This window comes from Phyllopteryx taeniolatus, chromosome 8 (genome assembly GCF_024500385.1).
Source record: "Phyllopteryx taeniolatus isolate TA_2022b chromosome 8, UOR_Ptae_1.2, whole genome shotgun sequence".
In the NCBI taxonomy this organism is placed as follows: domain Eukaryota; kingdom Metazoa; phylum Chordata; class Actinopteri; order Syngnathiformes; family Syngnathidae; genus Phyllopteryx; species Phyllopteryx taeniolatus.
The window spans coordinates 20,676,365-20,698,950 of record NC_084509.1 but is presented as its reverse complement, the minus strand read 5'-3'; the positions used below and the strand labels follow the sequence as shown (position 1 = coordinate 20,698,950).

At 41.4% G+C, this 22,586-nt stretch overlaps 2 protein-coding genes and 1 long non-coding RNA gene across 7 annotated transcripts in view; 2 read left to right on the top strand and 1 right to left on the bottom strand.

Annotated features, from left to right (window-relative positions):
- LOC133481974 (large neutral amino acids transporter small subunit 4-like) overlaps positions 1-8,226 on the top strand; it is a 28,017-nt gene extending 19,791 nt beyond the window's left edge. Inside the window, exons 7-15 of one of the 2 annotated variants that reach the window (XM_061781415.1) lie at positions 19-152; positions 576-787; positions 2,604-2,747; positions 3,011-3,028; positions 3,264-3,390; positions 3,482-3,614; positions 4,043-4,116; positions 4,885-5,008; positions 5,128-8,226. In XM_061781415.1, coding sequence (XP_061637399.1) covers positions 19-152; positions 576-787; positions 2,604-2,747; positions 3,011-3,028; positions 3,264-3,390; positions 3,482-3,614; positions 4,043-4,116; positions 4,885-5,008; positions 5,128-5,289 — 1,128 coding nt within the window. In that variant the 3' untranslated portion in view covers positions 5,290-8,226. The remainder of the gene's footprint in view (positions 1-18; positions 153-575; positions 788-2,603; positions 2,748-3,010; positions 3,029-3,263; positions 3,391-3,481; positions 3,615-4,042; positions 4,117-4,884; positions 5,009-5,127) is intronic. The other variant, XM_061781416.1, reaches the window with a different exon arrangement.
- On the bottom strand, positions 3,550-12,930 carry LOC133481980 (uncharacterized). Its single transcript, XR_009789659.1, has 3 exons — positions 12,750-12,930; positions 12,140-12,284; positions 3,550-3,685 (listed from the first exon to the last, which is right to left on the bottom strand). It is a non-coding gene; the product is annotated as an uncharacterized LOC133481980 (long non-coding RNA).
- Positions 9,419-20,309, top strand: LOC133481978 (phosphatidylinositol transfer protein alpha isoform-like). 4 transcript variants are annotated; one of them, XM_061781429.1, is made up of 12 exons: positions 9,419-9,636; positions 11,775-11,805; positions 15,484-15,629; positions 15,984-16,075; positions 16,240-16,247; positions 16,448-16,522; positions 17,541-17,624; positions 17,759-17,836; positions 17,923-18,033; positions 18,154-18,276; positions 19,463-19,511; positions 19,617-20,309. In XM_061781429.1, exons 1-11 carry the CDS (start codon positions 9,620-9,622, stop codon positions 19,505-19,507), a joined length of 810 nt encoding a protein of 269 aa, XP_061637413.1. In that variant the 5' UTR covers positions 9,419-9,619; the 3' UTR covers positions 19,508-19,511; positions 19,617-20,309. The 4 variants fall into 4 exon arrangements, with proteins under 4 accessions (XP_061637413.1, XP_061637411.1, XP_061637410.1 ...); XM_061781427.1 differs by having other exon boundaries at positions 9,420-9,636; positions 19,584-20,309; XM_061781426.1 differs by having other exon boundaries at positions 9,423-9,636; positions 19,599-20,309.
- Positions 20,310-22,586: the final 2,277 nt, after the last annotated feature.

Below are 22,586 nucleotides of genomic sequence, written 5' to 3'. Positions count from 1 at the left end.
TTGTCTCCCTGCGTTTAGGTGATCTATGACCTGGGTGCTACTTTCATCTCCATCTTGCTGGTTTGGGCCGGTTGCGCCTGTCTGGTCTTCCTTAACTGCTTCATCAACTGGCCTCTGGAGCCCTTTCCTGGCCCAGAGGACATGGACTTCACGTAAGAAACCAAATCTCTCTGAACATATCCATGTGAGACCAATTTGTGAAAACAAGGCCTGGTTCCATGTTACTGCAGCTATTGTAACCCTCTCACAGTAGTTATTAATCTAATATTTGAATGACTCTAAATACTGTGTTGTACCTGTGCCCACACTAGCTTTGATCCATTTCCACGCACACATGCACCATAACATAGACATTACATGCCCCTACTCATCTGCACATTTAATCTCAGTGCAATTCTGCCAAGGCCTCAAGACAGGAAAGACTTTAAAACTACAAAATTCACTGTCTTTGCTTCTATTCAACTGAATCTGTTGTTTCTCTTTTTTTTCTTATCTTTATCGCCCCCGATCCAGTTAAATACTATTGTTGGTCATCATCTTTGACATTCTCGTATTTACACAACTCCCTCCCACAGAGTGAAGATCAAGTTTAGCTGGCTGGGATTTGACCACAAAATCACAGGGAAGCAGTTTTACCGGCAGGTGACCACCGTGGGGCGCCGTCTGAGTGTGAGCAACTCAGCGAAGCCGCAACACCAGCCGTCCAAAGACCTCACATCACAGGACGCCAGCAAGATGTGCCTGTCCACCGTCGACCTGCAGGTGACGTGCAAGCCGCCACAAGGTGGTAAGTCTACAGTTGTGGAATTTGTTAGAAATTAATTTGTGACAAAAGAAGACGAGAATACTCTTAGGTTTGAGAGTGTGGATGGTTGTTTGTCTCCATGTGCCCTCTGATTGGCTGGTGACCAGTCCAGGGTATAACCACTTCTCTCGCCCTAAGTCAGCTTGGTTCGGCTCCAGCTTACCAATGGTCATGAGAACAAGTAGTACAGAAAATGGATGGATTTACAGAAATACTTCATGTTAAAGTTGTCTCAATTTATTATAATTTTTTTAAATAAGCAGCTGAGGAGCCATGTAAGAAATGAATGAAATCCCCAACCGTGTACTTGGTGTCTTTAGGTTGACAAGAGGCACTTTTACAGTTCAACAAAATAAGCATTCCTTGTGCTGTGACCTTTCAGTCGGCACTGAAACAGTCCAAGTAATTGTGATGTGCCCTTCGTCAGCATTTCAAAATCCATCGAAGAGCGTATGCACACGAAACACATTCTGAACTGTGAATGAACCACGTGTGCCAGCTTTGTGTAAATGAACAAACAAACAAATTGTAGTCTAAACCATAAATAAACCACAAAGTGTGATCTCAAAGCAGTTCGTTAAACCATAAATATACCACAGAATATGATCTCAAAACAGTTAAATATCATTTCAAACTCATCTTACTTTATGCGTAAAAATAAATTGCTTACAGATTTTTTGATTTTGGAAAAAATGCACTTAGACTAACAACCCAGAATCAATTTTGTTCCTCCCTGACATACAAAGATTTCTATAACTCAGTTGAGATTTATCACTTCAATATTTTCCTGATACCAATTACTGCTTTCCTATTAGCCAGGGCTTTGGTGCCATCTTGTGGCATTTTAGGGCATGTCCAAAAGAGCACAAAAATATGCAAATAGTGAGTTATTTTTTTTTTTTGTAAATAGCTGAGGTAAGGTTTTGCAAATAGGTGAATTTGTGAATGGGGCGGAGGAGGGTTCACTGTACTTGAGTTCAGACATGCTCAGTAAAGTAACTTTATTTAGGGAGCATATTATTGTAAACTGATTACAGAATCATAAACAACTGGAGGATGCCCATTGTGATACATTGTGGTCATCAATTGATTGATGCATAAACAACATTCCACAGTGGAACATAAGCATTGGAGAAGCAGTTAATGCAATGAAGTGAGTGAAAAATCACAGACCCACCTCAGATTTATAAACCTTTGAGGCCTGACCTTGATCTATACAAAATAATTGGACACACTAGTACGTAATGTTCCTCTGAAATCCCCTTTTACCTCTGGCCTACATCAACACAAATGCTGCTGTTACCTCCTGCTTACAGCAGTCAATCCAGCTCACTCCCAGGCCCTTTGGCTTTCCCACTTTTTTGAGGGTCAGGGACTCCCAGTGGGGTGTGTAGGTCGGCTGGTTGGATTTGGTATTTTCCCTCTTTGTCCCTTTTGTACCAAATGGACCGTGGAATTGATTTTGAACTCATTTTTAGCAAATCCACTCAGCGGGTGTAAGGCTTTTTGGAATTGTCAAGAGGCAATAAAGCAGCATTATTGTGTAGACACAAAGACAGTAGGATTATGCAAAAATGGGAAATATGGACAATTTTAATATCAATCAGTTTATCCGGAAAATTATTTAGTGTCTGTTTATGATTTAGTTTCACTGTTCATCCATTTCTATACGTCTACTGTACAGTCAGGTCACATGTAACTAGACCTCCACTCGAACTACTAGCAACTTGAGTCAGACTCGAGCTGTCACCAGATATTAAAGGTGACAGATGTGATCTCGCTGTCATTTCCCGTGCAGATCAGACGTTCATGAAGAGTGTGTTGAGCCCCATCTTCCTCCTGAGCCTCATCACAATGTGTGTCACCCAACTGCGCCTCATCTTCTACATGGGCGCCATGAACACCATCCTGGAGTCGCTGACGGAGGGAGATCTCAGCACGGGTGTGTGTGTGCGCGCGCGTGTTCTTTCACATAGCTTGGTAGTGTTCCTCCTTTTGCCATCTCACCGCTTGAATTTCTTGTGCTGGATGTTTGTTTTTAACCACTTCACACGGTTTATGCTGATACTGTAACGCCTAACAATCTTCTTTCACCCAGCAAAACTGTTCTAAACTTCTGGTTAACACCCCTCCTTGTTTGCACTTCTGTCCATCTCTTGCTCATTCCTCTTGTCCTGTCATGCTGCCTTCCTGTTGCTGTTGCAGTGGAAAGGATGCAAGTGGGTAAGAGACTTCCAGCCAACCATTACAAAAATCTAACACCAGTGCTTTTCAGTTCCCTTCCTCAGCCGTCTTGATGTTGTGAAAGTACGTCTGACTAAAAACATGAGGTCACAACCTAAAAAGGCCTGCGACGTCAGCCGAATCTGCTCTTTTTACCTACAAATCTACACTTCTTTATGCTTTAACAACACAAAACTTATTTTTAACTTTAATATCACTGTTGTTTGTCTCTCAGTAAGCACATACACGTCCATCTTCGGCGTACTGCAGCTATTGTGTCTGGCGACGTCCCCGGTGATTGGCTACGTCATGGACTGGAGACTGAAAGACTGTGAGGACGAAAATGATAAGAGTACTGTGAGGTGAGATATAATCGAGACACATACAGTATCTAGCAGGTTGGAAACAACAAAAATAACTAAAAATCCAACTTGCTTAATTGTTCGCCATCAGGGAGCCTGGCCAGCCTCGTCGGCCTGACAAAAGGATTCAGAAGATAGTCAATTCCACCCGAGCCTTCATCTTCACCAACTTACTCCTGGTGTGCTTTGGAGTCACTTGCATCATGCCCAGCCTCCCGCTTCAGGTACGCACACACAGACGCCATGGTAAATAGAATTGACCCACTTTAATCCTGGGCTTGTTGCGCTGTGCACACTATAAGAACAAAATGTTCGGACACAGTTAATCAATCAAGGGTTGGACAATACCACCCTGAGCCCACTTCCATCTTACCAAGACAGTGGGAAATATTTGGGGAATGGGGTTTTTTTTTTTGTTTGTTTTTTTTTTGTTCCAGTGTTCATAAAGGCACACAAGGATGAGCTTAGTGTGAAAGAACCTCAACCACATCAAACGCCTTTGGAGAATGCACGCAGTGTTGAAATCATAGGGATTTAGTGACATCTAGTGGATCAAATACACATTGAACCGTATTTGTTTAGATTTATGGAAGCTACTGCAGCAACTGACTTGCTCGTTAATAGAAAATGTGTAATTTTATTTTGTTTTCAGATTTTGTCTTTCATCCTACACACAATTGTCAGAGGCTTCATCCATTCAGCAGTTGGAGGCCTCTACGCTGCCGTGTAAGTGTATGATATGTTCAGTCCTGTAATACACATGATATCATGGAAGAACCTGCATGTCCGTGTTTTGGATTCCGCAGTCTTATTCCTTATAGCGCAAGTCTGCCTATTTCACATAATGTCTGGTGTATTGTATGTTGTTGTCTTCTCATGCTCTTCTTTTAACACCACTTGTTGAGGCTGTTTCATTGTTTTGGAATAAGTGTTGCCAACAAGCCACAAAAGTCAAGGAAAAAGTGAAACGCACAGTTAATGCTTTGATGCCTGTTGAACTGAGATTGGTGAGATACTGTATACCAGGGGTACCCAAACTTTTTCTTCCAAGGGCCGCATACAGAAAAATCGAAGGATGTAACGGAGAGTAAACAAGCGTAATCTGTTTTAAGATGACCTCGACACAGAGCAGAAAGTAGAGCACAGAAAATAAAAATGCGATTCAAAGGCACGTCGTGCCGAATGATGTGTGATTGGTGGAAAACAAGGAAGTAGGAGATGAGAACGAATTTCGTTTTCTTCTCTTCTCCTGCGTTGGCACCCAGTGTAGAAAGTAGAGTCACAAAAGGCAGGCATTATGACCTGGGCTGTGTCACTGTGAATTTAGTATATGCCACATGTCTCAAGGCAGGGTCGTTTGGGGCCACTCTGGTAGAATACAACCATGAACCAAATGCACATATTTGTGTTTTACGATAAACCTTCATAGTCTGCGTCGAACATTAGTACCCATATACCTCAAAGACAAACTATTATGATGTTCTTTCCCTGCAGGTACCCCTCTTCTCAATTTGGCAGCCTGACAGGCATGCAATCTCTGATCAGTGCTCTGTTCGCCCTGCTGCAGCAGCCTCTATTCATGGCCATGGTGGGACCCCTGGAGGGAGACCCCTTATGGGTAAGCAAGCAAGCCCATGGACAAATATATGATTATCAATAGAGAGGGCGGTTGATTTTCCTCCTCAGCACGGTATAATCCATAGCACGTGTGACAGATTCAACTTCATGCGTCTTCAGGTGAACGTGGGCCTCTTGGCGCTGAGCATGCTGGGATTTTGTCTGCCCGTCTACCTGATGTGTCACAGCCGACACCTGCAGCGTCTCAGAGACGAGCGCGATGACGACCCAAAGATTTACGTCAAGATGGAAAACGGGAGCAAGATTGAGGCCTATGTTTAGACCGAGAGGAAGCGCTGAGATGAGGATGACTTCCAGAGACTTGGTGAGATGAACTACACAGATGACGAGAAGAAAAGAGACAAGACGGGAGTGGCAGAGGTCGCTTGCCTCTTGTAGGGACTCCATACTGTTGCTGTGGCGCCTCTCTGGGTTTGTCAGTGTCCTGAATATGCACACAATCACAAACACGGTCATTGCTGGCTAACTGTGTTTCCTGCACCACTGCACACAGTTTCACCATCACTGACATTGAACACTGTGAGAAACTGGATACACGCAAAGACATGCATACAGCATGCACGTCATTTCAAGTTCCCTGGCGGCACAAATGTATCACTGAAGTGAGCAGTAAACAGCGACAGAAAGCAACGCTGCCTGTAACAAGACATCCCTTTCAACCTTTTTCCATTTTTATCCAAATCATACTCTGCCTTGTTACTGCTCAGTCTGTTCTTCTAATGAGAGATCGGAACAGCACCCTAAATGGAAAGCCCCAGTGCGCAAATTTACCAGAAGAGTAAATGAGTACTGGGCTTTGAAGCCACAACACAAATATATAACCATGAGGACTTCTGCTTCGGGACTGGTGTGCTCTCACATAACAAAAGACATAGTCCAATTTCACATATAATAGACATGCAAAGTGATGTTGTGGCTCAAGTAATATTTTCTTGCACTTGAACTTGAGGGCATTAAAAGGAAACACAGACAGTAGTATTGGTAGCAAAACGGTGGTGGACATATGTTAGTTAAGTCACGCCGACATCATGCAGCGTAAGAAAACGTTTTCACTGCATGTTAGAGACTCAGGCTGCTAGCTGCGTTGCGTTCAAACTGCCCTGTCTGTGTACTTTGTATCACCACCTTATATCCAAGTTTAAAAATGTGCTCTTTTTCTTTTATGTTTTGCAGGATATTGTTCAATCATTGTTGCTTATATATGTTACAATCATGTCAGGTTTAAGAAAAGGAGACAGGAAAAATCTGTAAAAGGCGTGGTGTGGCGCTGGACTGCCACGTCATTTGTTAGTGTGGCTTAGCTGTAGCAATAAGTGCCTCTGTGAGTTGCCAGCCAATCACACAGTCAAGCAACATACATTCGTTTACATTTTTCCGGTACTCTATTTCGAAATTTTACAATGTGTTCAATAAAATGCAGCAAGAGGAGAATCTGGAATCACTTTACACACTGTATATTTCCTTGGTTTCTTTTCCATTTGTTTTGATCCTCACTGTAAAGCAAAGTGTAAAAGCGATAGCAATACATTTACACTCACCTCTAGAGAGTCAAAGGGAACATTTTACAATGACGTCTGAATATGAGCAATAGAATCCAAAGGGATGAGAATAGCTGCAAATATCTTATGTTGACAATCCAAAGATGTGTTCTGTCTGGCATTAACTCACCGAGGCACTTCAAAAGATGGCCATCACCCTAAGAGTGCCTCTTGTTATGTACAAATGATGGAAGAAGTGTGTCGCACCCCTCTCCCTTCCATCTTTTGTTTCCATCCATCCATCCGTCCGTCCGTCTGTCCACTAATGACTCCTCATGACAGCGGACTGAGCTGAGAGTCAAGCCTCGGCCCCCGTTAGATGCTTCCCATGAACGACTCGCTGAGAAACGAATGGCACACGATGCACTTTAGACCCCTAGAACGGATCTGTATTTCTGAATAGTTTTGCCCCTGTATGGGGCAAGAACAATGCTCGGCTGCTGGCTGGTGGTGCATGTCGCAAAATAATGTAAAAATCGAAATATGGGAACAGAAAGACAGAATATTTTTTTAGAAACACGCGCAAAAGAATATATTTCATAGCATGAGCATTACGTTGCGTTTATGTGCAGCATTGGGTTTATGTGCAGGGCACAATATGAGTCTTGCCTCTCAGCTCAAGAATGTCCATCTAGACAGATTGGAGGCCTTCTTAAGTTCATAAATGTATGCAAACTTACTTAAATTTCAGTGGCTATATTTACGTGAACATAATGATGACTTTCCCGCTGGTTTTTGTTCAGCATGCATGATATTTATGCGAATGTGACGACTGACATAATTTTGTACTTTTAAGGCTCTCGCAGATGCAGATACAGAAATCTAAGAATAGAGAGCAACTTAGAATAATTCATTTTACACGTTAATATAGCCATTGTTTTCGGTTGTTTGTTTTTCAAAGTATATATTGTTTTGTTCAGGCCAGACAGTGCGCGCACGTTACACTTTTTTTTTTTTAAATTTCAACCAATAGTATACTCAGCTTAGATCCACAAACAAGCTTTTGTACTAGTCATACATTGTGCGCACAGAAAATGTCCTACGATCAGTGTGTCCTACGTTAATTTTTCACATGTCACTGCATTATATTTTCTTTCACCCTTATGTTTTCAAAGAGAACTGAAACAATGAGTGATGTGTTGTCAGCTAAAATCTCTATTTGCTCCCAATGGAGAGAATGACTGCATTTTTCCTTCGTGTTATAAATGACACCCCATCTATTCTTGATTTCATCACCTCTCTGGTCTGATGTGATTAATCACAGCCTCCTAGGCTAATGAATTTGCAGTCTGATTGATGTATTGATGAACTGTTTGTCCAGTGACTGTCAATCAAGGTGCCATATATTCCCTTAAGATGCTTCATGTTATGTTTGTGATGATCGAAATCTGAGCTGAAGCTTTCTTTTTTTTCCCCTTTTTCTTTACTCCGTTGACAGGAAATTTTGTATGAACATGTTTTTATTTCAACTTCTTAGTTGTTTTTAGGTTTTCAATTCCCCCCCCCCAATTTTCTTACGTTATTATATTTTATTTTATTATTGTATCACAATCTATACATTGTCCTTTTAAATCATGTTGTAACTTGATGAAAAAAAAAATCCATTCAAAGAATACAGTGTAATTTGTATAGTGTGTAATTAAAACACCAGTAATGCACATTTCTGCATCGTTGAAGTACATCACTAGAGCAGTGGGAGGCAAAATTTCACACAAGTGTTGGACCGTACAATTGGTAAACCTGATGAGCAACAACTTACACCACGGTAAAGTTATTTCAAGAACATCGATAGTGGTTGTGACATAATAAACCGGTTGGACCTGACTCTACCGTTCCCATATTAGTTGGACAATGCACGCTCCATCCATTAAACCAGAACCAATATTGCAGTCTATTTTTTTTTAAAAAGCAGACTTTTGGGCAGTGTGGAGGTGAACATGAGTATGGAAAATGTGGACCTGGAGAAAAGTTAAAAGCAAATTTCTTTATGCTTTATTGCTGAAGTAATCAATTGCACACTCCAAGCTGAACATAGAGCAGAAAAATAGATTGTTGTGAATAGTGCCACAGACTATCTAGATATTAAAGGAATAACTTGTAGGGGGTGGGGGTAGGGGGGGGGGGGGAAATACATGATGAACTGAGAAACGGGGAAAATATACAAAATGAGAGAGATTCTCAGTGCCATCTGGTAGAATAAGAACAAATTGTCATTAAAGTTACGAAAGAAAGAAATAAGCTATGATGAAAATGTGAAAATTCATTCATTGTAGACAACATAAAAATGGGTAATGGAATAAATTGGAATTCATGCGCCACACAACTATGAATTACAAAATTATGAAACAGAAAAACGAATGAATTGAAAGAGAAGAGACTTGAAATGTGTAGGCTAAAAACAAATATAAAAGATTAACAGGAAATTGTTAAGTGTAAAAATATGAGTAAAAGAGGAACAAAATAAGTGTAATAGGAGAGATATTTACATAAGAGGATTTTTGAGAAAATACGTCAAATATATAATAATTTGACATCTACAGGGTGGCCCAAAAGTTGCCATTGTTTCCTTCCTTCCTTCCTTCCTTCCTTCCTTCTCTCCTATATTGCTATCGAGTGCACTTTCTTTGTTCTTGCCTCAGATAATCTGAGTGGCCGTTGAGTTGTATTAGGAGTTAAGTTTGCCGACTCGGGTCCAAGTGGGAGCTCGGAAAGAGATTTGCCACCTTGAGCATTTTGCCATCGTCTCCGTTGATGATGATGATGATGGTTTTTGCGACGCTTGAGCGTTGTGCACTTCGCCTTTAAAATGAGTCAACGCGTGAGCCTGCGTCACGAAGAGAAAATGGCTTTTGGAGAGACTTCCGGCGACGGACCGGAGTTACCTGAAAGTAGGTGGGGGGGGGGGTGTGCCCCTCCCTTCAGTGCTCGAGGTTCTCTTTATCCTGGAAGAGGCGAACCGTGCGAATTGACGACTTTGAACACTTTAAAAGAAGCTGCTCGGGCTTTCTTCCCCCCCCACCACCCCCCCGTTCTCTCGTTCGGACAGCGGCAACATGCATATTCGAGAATTGTGAGTAATTTGCGGTGGTTTCAAACTGGCGACGAATGAAATTTTAAAGGTTATTATTTTGAAAATGTTTGGAAACGAGCTCGAGTTGAATGACTAAAAGAAGCGTCCGCCGCGACGGGTTCCAGGTCAGCAGCACCACGTGACACCGCGACGTCATGCATTCGCTGCCATTGACGGGTGTTTAATTAATATCTCTACGTTAACATGGGACGACTGGCACTGAATGAGTTGAAACGGGGAAGAGGGGGACATTACATTGCTGAACTTTTGTATGGAGTTGCGCGGTGACGGAATTGTTTTGCTGTTCACTTTGCTATTATAATTGACAGCGTAACTTTTGTTGTTGCGTTACGACGGCCAAGTCAAAGAATGAAAGCATTATTGGTGGGCTTAACATCCAGGAGTGAGCTGTCGTTGAAAGGCGCAGACGCATGCCTCGTCTTAAAAGTAGATTTTCTATCAAACGTTTTGTACGTTTACTTGGTGATATTTAACTTTAGGTTGGTTTAAAGGAGAAAAAAATAAATACAAAATTTGTAACTTTCACTCATGAAAGTGAGCGACAGGTGGCAATTAATTAGCTATTGTGTCAAGGAGCATGGGAATGCTCCTATTGGGACTCAAACGCACTCAGTTTACTGTACATGGTTTACACCCAAGCCTTTGTCTTTAGTCACATCACAGTCTTGATTTGTTTGTTCAGTCCCTCTTCCTCCTCTTCTAGTTTCTGTGGAACTTGTTTAGTTTGTTCAGTCTCAAATCACATGAAAGCAGAGATCTGATTAAGTCCCTAGTTTGGTCTAAAGATGAATGAGTCGATATTTTAAATACTGACTACATTTATTTTAATTAGTTTGGGTGCATTTTGAAATGTCACTAATGCTATTCAGCCTTTACCAGCGGCACTGGTTGCTGTACATTTGGTACCTGGGTCTTCAGTGGGGACTTAGTATGGAATCAGATTCGTACCAAAAAGAATCAAACTTTTTCAGTCGCAAACAAACAAACAAAAAAGATCAAACAAAACTTTTGAATTGCAAGCAAAAAGTATGACATTGAGAGAAATAATCTAGCTCAAGCAAAAAAAAATAAAAATTCTTACTTTCAATGAAAATATTTTTTGCTTGCGATGATGATATTCGCGTGTGCGTTCCCTGACTTTGTGCTCTCGTTCCAATCTCTGCGCAAGTGCGCTCCCTGACTTTGTGCTCACTTCCAATCTTTGTGCGTTTCCTTTTTTTTGGCAAGTCTGTGAACCAAAACCATTTAAAATGGCTCGAAACAGAATTAGTCGATTCCAACCCCAGAACCAACTCGCCCTGGAGCGCAATTGGCACAGATGCCCACCAAGGAGCCCGCCAATCCACCTGACGACCTGCCCCCACCGCAGCTCTGGCAGCGGTGGGGGGCGAGCGCCGGGATCTCACCAGACGGAACCGCGACACATTCCAGGGCTTTTTTTAAATGCACAATCACCTCTACTCTTCATTTTCTTAGGAGCCATATTAAGGGCAATGTGAAACATTGTTCGTTCTGGGCAATATAACTTTTTTTTTTTTTTTAAATTTCTTTAATTTATTTTTACACACACAACACATCAGGCTGAAATATCTGATTGGACGAATAATTTTAACATACCACTACTGGAAGCAGTGCAGGCAAGCAAAACGCTACTAAATTAAGAGAATAGACTGTTGGGAATGCATAAATACAATTTCATGGAACAAATATTATAATTTAGGTTCTAAATATAGGTCAGTGCTTCTGATAGTGTTTAGACCAGCTAAGAATGCCTTGCTGGCCCTGATCGCTCACCTCTGGCCTTTACACACCAAGTCATCAAATGCCTGTTCATTCTTGCTGGTCTCTGCAGTTTCTGCTGTGTTATAGGTCAGATTTCTAGCATGCTGTACATTCAATTTATCTACTGTAGTTGGAAAGTAATTCGAAGACAGTTAGATTAAAGGCTTGTTTGGAAATATCAGGCAATGTCCATCATTGGAAATTGACTTTGACCAAGAAAATTGAAGGATTTGAAAATTTTAGACATTGTGTTTGTTGACATTTAATAAATAGAAAATCTTGTTTTCCGTTGTATTCCAATGTTCTAATATCTGATATTTGTGTTTCTATCCTAGCCGAATCGTCCTGCCCATTTCAGTGGATGAGGTAAAGACTTTCATACATACTTATTTTATCAAAGGACTGTTAAGTTGGATGTTGTTAGTCAATTCTGATAATTGCAAAACAGTCTGTCCAATGTTAATTGAGCTATTTCTTTTCTCTGGACTAAAGACATTAAGACTGAAGAGGTGAACCATTTCAGGAAATAAAAATTTCACATTGTTTTGGTAATTAAATGTCTTCACCCACACCGAATCTTTAGAGCATGATTCGACAGAACAGCGACGTGTACGTCCAACCGTGCGTGGTACCGCTAGCTTACTAGGCTACATAACATTTTATTGCCGAGCCGTAGCGTATTAAAAGTATGTCAACATACCTCAAGCAAGCCTTAAACGAGCGTCCTCTCCTGTCCTGAGCACCGGTGACCACCAACACAGGTTTTTCCCCATTTTGTCCTTATAATACAGTTGGCATGCTCCACTCTTGTTGTCGTTGCCTGGTAACGAGTGTATCTGGTCGCACTTGAGTTGACAAGATAAATGATCCCAATGATCGTAAAAAACAGGATGCGGAATACAAGATTTTATTGCAGTAGTCTGACAGTGCAATCATGAAAGAGCAAATTTGTCTTTTTTTTAATAAATAACTTCATTGGCCATCAGATATTTACAGTACTGTCAAAAGACACGACAAGGCTAAAAATAAACTAGCCTTTGGATTCAAATATACTGTGCACGTGACGACACGGAGTAAATGTCTTTTGCGGAGCCGATCAATGGCAAATTATGACATTAAAGCCAATTACCCGATCAGGATAAAATGCTAAATATCGGCCGATGCCGATAAAAATCGGTATAAAGTCTAGACGTAATTGCACAAATCTGTATCTGTAATAAAGCAACAACAGTCACATAGCGGAGGATTACTGTATCTGTACTCTGTGATGATAAATTGCAGGGATTCATTGTTCCAAGGCTGGGACTTACTGTTTCCAGACATGTGCATGTTCGCCCGGTACGCATGAGGGTGTTTAAGAAGTCATCATGGGAAAATCAGGGCAACTTGACAGCATGCAAGCCAGCCGTTTAAAAAGAAGACAGCAACGGGGGTAAATATGGCCCAATGCGCGCAGTCGACGTGTTCAGTCCAATGATAACAAGTTTGACCTGTTTGCTGATTGCAGTTGAATGTAAACTGGCAGCCCTGAAATCTCACAAAGGCTGGGATCACATCCTTTAGGTGGAAAAGAAAACATTCGAGTTATACATGTTATACATAGCTAGTGACATTCCTAAGTTCCAAGTCAACTACCATGGACAACTCCTCTTCATTCAAATGTTGTTTGTCTGTATTAATGATGAAAGATAGTCAAACAGTGGGATAAAAAAAGTTTCTTAATTATATGCATAAATTGGTCATAGTGAGTCAGATTTTTCTCTAAATCACAAGAATAAACAGTCTGCATAAACTAATACCACACGAACAATTACACTGTGTTAATATTTTTATAGAGCATAACAAACATTCACAGGACAGGGAAGAAAAGTAAGTGAATCCTTGGAGTTATTAACTGCCAACTTTTTCACTTACCGATATTGCAGCCTTGAGTTTTGGTTGATACCGATAGCGGTCCGATCCGATTTCAGCAATAATCACACATAATTTACTTATTTGTTAGTATGGAATGTTAGAAAAGGCTTGATCAAAGTGATATTACTCAAACATAGAACGATAATTAGCTACAGTAGGTATGGGGAAAAACTGACCCATTTATTACCCAATGAGTTATATAAAGTAACTGCTGTGCATGTCTTGACCTTGGAAGGCAGTGTGGTGCACGGAGACAATGAGATGCACATTTGCAGTAGGAAAGAATGTAGAAGGCGGCACTGTGGGCGACTGGTTAGAGCGTCTGCCTCACAGTTCTGAGGACTGGGGTTCAATCCCCGGCCCCGCCTGTGTGGAGTGTGCATTTTCTCCCCGTGCCTGCATGGGTTTTCCCCGGCCACTCCGGTTTCCTCCCACATCCCAAAAACATGCATGGTAGGTTAATTGACAACTCTAAATTGCCCGTAGGTGTGAATGTGAGTGCGAATGGTTGTTTGTTTGTATGTGCCCTGCGATTGGGTGGCAACCAGTTCAGGGTGTAACCCGGCTCTCGCCCAAAGATAGCTGGGATAGGCTCCAGCACGCCCGTGACCCTAGTGAGGATAAGTGGTACAGAAAATTGATGGATGCCAATTATTAATAAAATTGCATTTATGGCTATGACTGCATAGCTGCCAACCTATAGAAATTCACTTTCAGAACAATTAGAATTTCCATACTTCCAAATTATGTCAAGAACATTACCGTGGGACAGTTATTTCAGTATATTATGAATGTTATATATATATTATTATGTACTATGTATGGCATACTGTTCAGTTTTACAACAATCATTGATGATTGTTAATTATGGCTTCAATATTTATTTTAAAGTATTTATTGAATCAACCTGCCAGACTAATGTGACTACCAACTAATGACTTATTTGGGTGTTTTGCGACTGTCATAGCTTAGCAATTAGCATGGTGTTCCTATCTGTCTCGTCCATACTTATTACGATACTTGTCAAAAAGTGCAGTTTATTCACTGTCATGGAGGCGATGATTAGTGACTCATGCTGTGTTGACAGTGTGCCTCGCGGCTCGGCACTGTATTTAGCTGCACTTAGCTGTAGCTCATGGGTAGCTGGAGCAACGCAAAATAGCATGTAACAGGCATTCCACCCGCAAACAGCGGAAAGCAGTAAGCTTGGGTGACAATAGGTATGCTCCATTTGGGCTAGTAGCTGCTAGCATGATGACGGAAAAGCCACACGGTTCCCATAATTCGTTGCGACATGCAAATTTGAATTATTACAGTAAAAAAGACGTTAATCTTGACTAATGCGTTTGTGTTACTAGTAGTTTGAATGCATGTGTAATTTAACATTTATGCTTATTTAAAATGTATGGTTGATTGACTGCACTATGTCATTATCAAATCATGAGTGTAGGGTGTGTGTAATAAAGTGACCTCCCAATCAGTTGAACTGCATATTCAGCGAAGCTCTATAGAGCATTGCTTCTTAACAAAAAAGGATTCTCCCACTCGCACGTGCCAGGCCTCAGTTATCAACATGTGATATGTTATTTCGGTCCAATACAGAAAATGCACTTTTGGGCTATTTTCGACCGAAACATTTCTGGGGCTGAAATTCTGGCACATCACTGGTTCACATACTTTTTTCCTTCCACTGTAATCTTTCCTAAATGGCTAAATGTACCACTGATATGATGCACAAGTGGATGACGAGACCAGAATGTATAGCAGGCAGATGTTAGATGAGTTTTTCCCCTGTGCCTGTTTTTTTAGGGTTATGTAGGTCTGAACAAGCCATTAATACAAGCGTGATGGGAGTCACTCTTTCCTATGTCGCCTGTGGAGAGGAAGAGTTGAGGGTGTAGGGGCAGTGGAGAAAACGCTTACTTTGCTGATTTCTAAATGTCGTTTTCTTGGTCGTCTAAAGGGAAAATGTTCACTCGTGGTCCATAAAGTTACAACGAAGTTAATAATGTTAGAGGTTTATTCCTTAAATTGCCTTGATTGAGTCTGGTGACATTTGATGAAATAATCCATGATTTTCTTTGGTTGTTACTTAGTAAAGCAAGTAAATAAAACTGTCTTGTTTTTCAGTATCAAGTGGGCCAGCTGTATACAGTAGCAGAAGCCAGCAAGAATGAGACCGGTGGAGGAGAGGGCGTTGAAGTGTTGGTCAATGAGCCCTATGCGAAAGATGGGGAGAAGGGACAGTTTACCCACAAGGTCTACCACCTAAAGAGGTTACTTTGCACGTAACTACCTGAACATTCATTGGCCCACCAGGAGCAAACCAAAATGACCCACTAATGAGAAAACGTTTTCTTTCCATTTGTATTTTATTCCATTGCTTAAATGTGTGCCATTCACAAGATCAATTCCCATATCCTGATATGTGGAATCATGTAAGGCTTTGATATTGTTTGGAGTGTCTACCCTAAAATGCTGTACCATTGTACACTGGTTTTATTAACTTTGTTTTGCTCCACATAGGCTTGCCAGTTGAATGAACTGTCTTGCCAATTAGAGCTTACTTTAGCAGCCAGTTGCAATTCAAAACAAAATCCTTCATATGACATGAATGTTTGCTCCTACAGTAAAGTGCCACGCCTCATGCAAGTACTTGCTCCAAAGGGTTCTCTTGAGGTTCATGAAAAGGCCTGGAATGCATATCCCTACTGCAGAACCAGTGAGTGCCATTGAATGAATACTACAAAAAATAACTTGATGCAGCATAAATGTATAGTCTGTAAGGTAAGGTGGATGAAATAGACTTCTATGAATGGAAATATGTATTAACTAAAAGTCTCTACTCTCCACTATATCCATTACTCATGGACACCCCTGATAAAGTTCTCAGTGTAAGTAATAGTTTCCTTTTTATTTGTACTTTGGTTGAAACACTTGTTTATGAAAGATGGCGACAGTGGCAAAAAAAATGAAATGCTGCAGTAATGTAGCTAGACACTTGAGTGCACACACAGATGCTTATAAGTTAACTGTAAATTCACAGAGCGCATGAAATTTGACTGACCCAATGGTATGTGCCCTATGTTTCCAGAATGAATACATGAAGGATAAATTCATAATTAAGGTTGAGACATGGCACAAGCCGGACATGGGAGAACAGGAGAATGTAAGTCGTGTCATCTGCTTGTTAAGTCGTAGATGTGCAGTATATACATTGGAATGTATTGGGGTTGTCTTATAGTTTATCCATCCATCCATCTAATCTAGCTAACATATCTCTAGACACACCCATGTATTCCTTCACCTGAATGTTTTAGAGGTGGATCTCAATAAATGTGAATATCATAGAAAACTTTAATTTATTTTAGTCGTTCAATTCAGAAAGTGAATTTCATACATTTGTCACGACACGATGGTATCAATTTTAACTGGACCCAGAAGCAGGTGGAGGCTGAAGAAGTTTGTGGAGAAGGGTTTATTGAGAAGGGATTCGGAAGTGGAGTTATGCTATAACGTGGTTACCCACTTAGCTGCTTAGCTGACAAAAGCGACTTTGGATTGTTCGGTGGGGTATCTTAACAGTTGTAAAATGAAAATTAGGGAGGAATTTGCTGCACTTACCCAAGTCCCCAGAGTACGTCTCGGGGGGGAGGAACATGAGGCTCTTTGTACGGGAGGCGGGATGGATTGGAGTCTGCCGACTCTGAAGGCGTATTTATGGGAGGGTGGTCGGATTGCATTTTGGAAGAAAGGTTTTATGAATCTGTACCTGTATATTAATGATGATATCACTTTCTGAATTGAACTACTTAAATAAATGAAGTTTTCTATGATATTGTTAGCCTAATTGCATAGTTGCCGAAGTATTTTTTTTGAAATGTTTTTTGGAAAGCAGTGGGGGGGAATAATAATAATAATAATCAACAAACAAGAGGAGTCCATTTGCACTGATTCAACGTTTGTGGATTACCATGACCTGGCTACTGATAATCTACATATAGAACAAAAACATATATTTTTTTAGCAAGCACATTGGTATTTTTTATTGATATTGTGACAGTAAGTTAAAAATTACTTGGAACTATGTTATTAGGATAAATGATATTGTAATTTATTGCAATGTACTTGTATTTTTGAAAAGTAAAAGAACTACCACCATGTCTTCATTTTACATCTTGTTGCAGATACATGGACTCGACAAAAGTGATTGGGAAAAAACTGAAGTTATCAACATTGATATTGCTGACAGAAAATGTGTAAGCGACAAGGTGAGATTAAGAAACAAAAACAACTTGGCGCTACACAGATTCCATCACAGACTACTTGGAGTAGAAAATGTTCTTTTTTGGTTGCTTGACATCTATAACTGTGTGGTTAAAATGCACATGCATTCTCTTTTAAGGACTATAAAAAAGATCAGGATCCAGCCAAGTTTAAGTCAGAAAAAACAGGAAGAGGGCCCCTGGGTCCTGACTGGAAGGTATACATTGTCAATTGAAAGAATAATGGCATTTTAGTGAAAGAGTCATGAAACAGTTTGGGGTTTTCTGCATTTTGTGTTTTCAGAAAGAAGTTCTCGACAACCCTAGCTGTCCACATATGTGTGCCTATAAACTAGTCACAGTAAACTTCCAGTGGTTTGGCCTGCAGTCAAAGGTGGAGAGCACCATTCAAAAGGTTTGGAAATCATATTAGCATCTATTGGGCTGATAGATGAACTGCCACACAGGTGCGTGTGTGCATGCACGTGCATTTTCCGTGTCAAATTGTGTGCTTGTAATGTTCTCTCTTCTGCAGATTGAGAGGCGTATTTTCACTCACTTCCACAGACAGTTATTCTGCTTGATTGATAAATGGATTGATCTTTCCATGGATGACATCCGGAAAATGGAGGAAGAAACCAAGAGAGAGCTGGATGAGGTGATTTAACAGTAGCATACTTATTTCATTGCTAAAGACAACCATGGTGCCTTTTAAACATCTTTACAACCCATCTCTCACATACTAGGTACTTTACGACAATGTATTTCTACCACTGTATCATTTTGTTTCATTTTCCTCATCAAGCCTTCTATAATCTGTCATGATGATGTTACATTCATGATTTTGAGATGAAAAAGCAATAAGATTTCAAACTTAAAGGTCCTACATTTTGGCTATTCAGACCTCCATAGAGTGACTCTCTCACATGGATTTAGTATAAAAGTTTCAAATTCATTTAACTTACTCAAAATTTGATTCGCCATTGCACAATGTAGCAATTCGCAGATTACGGCCAATCAGAATGCACATAAGATTTCACACACAAAGAAAATACATTTTCGTATGTATCCCCACATTCTCACCCACATCCTCTCTCTGTAGCAACCCGCTTCTTCCTTAACCGTCACTCTATCTTTTTATGGTTTAATTTCGGTGCTAAAATACAATATACCATATGCGCAGCTTCAAAAGCCTTTACAGGCTTGCCGTTCAGGGTTTCCATAAATCAAATTACTCAATGTGCTAGTGTGAGTCTCCAACTGTCATTTTTTTCGCGATGGTCTGGTCCAAGTCGTGTTCGGTTGCATCGTTCGGTGTGCGACGGGCCGTAGGCAGTCTCTCCAAATCACCTGCAAATTATACAAAATGCACCGTATTGTAGGTCACAGTTTGTGTGCTTTTGAGCTTTATCCATCCATCCATTTTGATGAGCGACAGGCTATTCCAACCGACTTAGGGCGAGAGATGGAATGCGCCGGAGACTGGTTGTCAGTCAATTGAAAGACACATATATATAGAGGCCAAAACACATTTACACCAATGCACAATTTGGAGTCTTCAATAAACCTAAAATGAATGCTTTTGGAAGGTGGGAGGAAGTTGGAGTACCCTTAGTAAACTCGCGCAACTCCACTTAAGAGGGACTGAGCCCAGATTTGGACTTAGAACCTCTTGACTGTGAGGCAGGCGTACTAACCACTAGCTCAGTGTGCCGTCTAGTCATTTTATGTTAATTCTATAATTTTTTGAGGGCAATTTTTGTTGATGTGGAATTGGTTGCTATACTCCACTGCAATGATGCATGTCTACAATATCCCTCTTTGTAACGTGTGTCTTTCCACAGATGAGGCAAACTGATGAAGTCAAAGGCATGGACATGGATGAATGAGGGGGTAAAGATTTCTTTGGTTAAAGTTGATTAATAAATCGTACATTTCACCTGTTGTTTTATCTTTCAAAAACAGTATTCTGCTTTTCAGTTGGTAGCTCTCATGCAGACTCCCCCCACGACACACTGGACCAAGACCTTTCCCTCCTGATCCAAGAATACTACAGTGCTTCAATTTTAAAGCAATTGGGTTTATTTATGTACCTAAATACAAAAACAGTAGCATCAGTAGACATGTTTGCGAGGTGCTTAAACCTTGTAAATTGACTGGCACGAGGCAACATTTTTCGGTTATCCTATGTCAGTGATTTGTCATGTCTCGGTTGTACTCGATTGGTGCATTACCATTTCATTGTTGATTTGCCTACAAAAAATCAAGTTGCCAGACTTTTAATATAGTTCACCTTTTAATGCAATGAAGCACATGTTGCCTTTGGGACTTCTGTCTTGGCAGTGACTATTGTTTGGTGCTAACAGACGATCCTCTGTTCACCTGTTTCCGGTTTACATGCCATATGGGTTTCACTAAAGCTCCATGATATTGAGAATTTCCATTTTAAAAGGCTCATTCGGAGGAGGATGGAAATACTGATGTGTAGTGGCTGGTTGAGGTTACTGTTGTTTGGTAAATTTGAACTTTTTCTTTTTTTTTTTTTGGGTGCAGGTGCTATTGATAGTATTATTGTACTGACAGCTTTGCAAAGTTTTGGTAACCTTCTTTCTTACATGACATTATATTGGTTTTAAAGTAATCTGTTGGGGTGTCTACATTCAAGTGTATATTAAATGTACAATTTTGTCATTTGTTCTCTTGATTTACATTTGCATAACAAACAATTGTTAGGAAATGAACAATGCATACATGAAATGCTGTTTTGTGTATGAGTGTAGCGATCATGCTTATACTAGCTTTACGATAAGGTCAGTCATGAGACCGTAGAATATAGTCGAACCCAATTTCAAGCGACACACTGCGTTTACATTCACAGAACACACGAACCAACCCCCATGCACAGTTGCCCAAACTGCAAGGAAATAACTTCTCAAGCGTCAACAGGAGACAGTTGGAAGTAAACCATAATACATAAATACAGTTATACAAATATTAATCCTTAGCAGTGGCGAGGATAGCCCTATTTTGGGTGGGCTCGAGCCCACCCAAAACTTTCCTTATCTTACCCTATAGCTTTGTCTTTTATTTATTTAATTTATTTTCTCCTTCCCCTCCATCGTAAACTCATTTTGTTCATGATCGAGAATGAACTGCTGCAAATGTTCGGTCGTGTGCCTTATGACCATTTTATAGCCTATCAGCCCCTTCTGTTGGTGGAGAGTTTATACTGCAGTAAAGGTCCCCTCTAATGCTGTGAACGTTGGCACAGTGCACCCGCAAAGTATTCACAGCGCTTCACTTTTTCACATTTTATGTTACACCCTCATTCCAAAATGTTTTGCAAATTTATTAAAAATACAACCCCAAGAGATCACATGTACATAAGTATTCACAGCCTTTGTCAAGAAGCTCAGACTTGATCAGGTGCATCATGTTTCCACTGATCATCCTTGAGATGCTCCGACAGTTTAATTGGAGTCCACCTGTGGTAAATTCCGTTGATTGGACTTGATTTGGAAGGGCGGACACCATTTTATTTTATTATTTGTTTGTCCTGTTTGGTTGTTCGGTCAAGCATAATGGAAAATCTGTATCCCTTTTATGCCAAAACAGTTTTACTGTGTCGCAGTGTAGTTTTTAAGGTTCTGCTTTGGTATTATAATTGAGGTTTATTGAGAATCAGACTTGATCAGTCGAACAGAACAAAGTTTCTAGAAGGGAGAAAGAAACAAAGACAAAAGACAAAGCACTAATTGTAAACAGGATGAGAGAAGTAAATCATTACATTATCGACAACAATGAAACGCTAAATATGAGTGTTGCATGGGGCTGCAGTGCTACACCCTGTGAGGGAAGGACAGGACAAGATAGAACAGGACAAGGACAGGAGAAGAAGCATGCAGGACCAGGGTCGTGAACCCGGCTGTACAACTGAAGTGTGGCATTAATTATGTGAATTATAAAAGTCTACAGGACGAGAGAATAAGTGAGGGGATACACAAACGATTTGCATATTCATGAGTTATTTGTTGCAGTAAGGGGTGTGTGCCTGCGGATACATGCAGGCAGGATCAGGCCCAGGGGTCCACCCGAGAGCAGCCCGGCGGACGGGACACGTCCCACACCGAGGGACCCAGGACGGTCAGCCGCTTCTGTTGGTGGAGAGTTTATACTGCAGTAAAGGTCCCACACCGAGGGACCCAGGACGGTCGGCCGGCCCCACCGAGGCGCCCCGACAAACGGCCACCCAGCGGGGGGCACAGGGACCCAATGCCATCCCCCCCAGCCAACCACCCCACCCACTGCCCCAGACGACCCGCAACCCCCTCCGTCAACCCCCAGGAGAGCCAGACGCCAGAGGGCCCGCAATGCAGCCAGTCCCCGCCCAGGCCGTGGGAGGGAGAGTGTCCCTTGTTTGTTGGAAAGGAGGGCGGATAGGGGCACCCGACAAGGGAACGATAAGGGGGGCGGAACCAAGGAGCAGACCGAGAGGTCAGCCCCGACACCAAGCAGTCATCCAGCCCGGCCTGAGGATCACCGCCATGCAAGTAAGTGAGACCCATCTCCCTCCCTGCTACTATGACTGCCAGGTCCCTGACTAGCAGTCATTGGCCCTACCCCGGGGTGGGGGCAGGGCTGCCAGGCACTACTGCCTAACAGCCAAATCCCACCCCACCCACGACCCACCGCCCCCCCCAGAGATAGGTGTATGTGGTGCATTAAAACATGGGGAGTGTGTGTGATGCATTTAAAATCTAGGCGGGGCAGGCAAGGCGGAGGGGCAGGGCGCACGGACCGGGAAACAGCACAGACGTACTGAAACCCTATCCAACACCCACACCCTCCCGATCCCATACCAGTCCCCCAGGAACCCTTTGATGCGTGTATGTGCCCAGATGTGATTAGGGAGAAATATATACAGTGAATAGTGTGAGTGTGTGCGAAGTGAGTGATTAAGTGGCATGG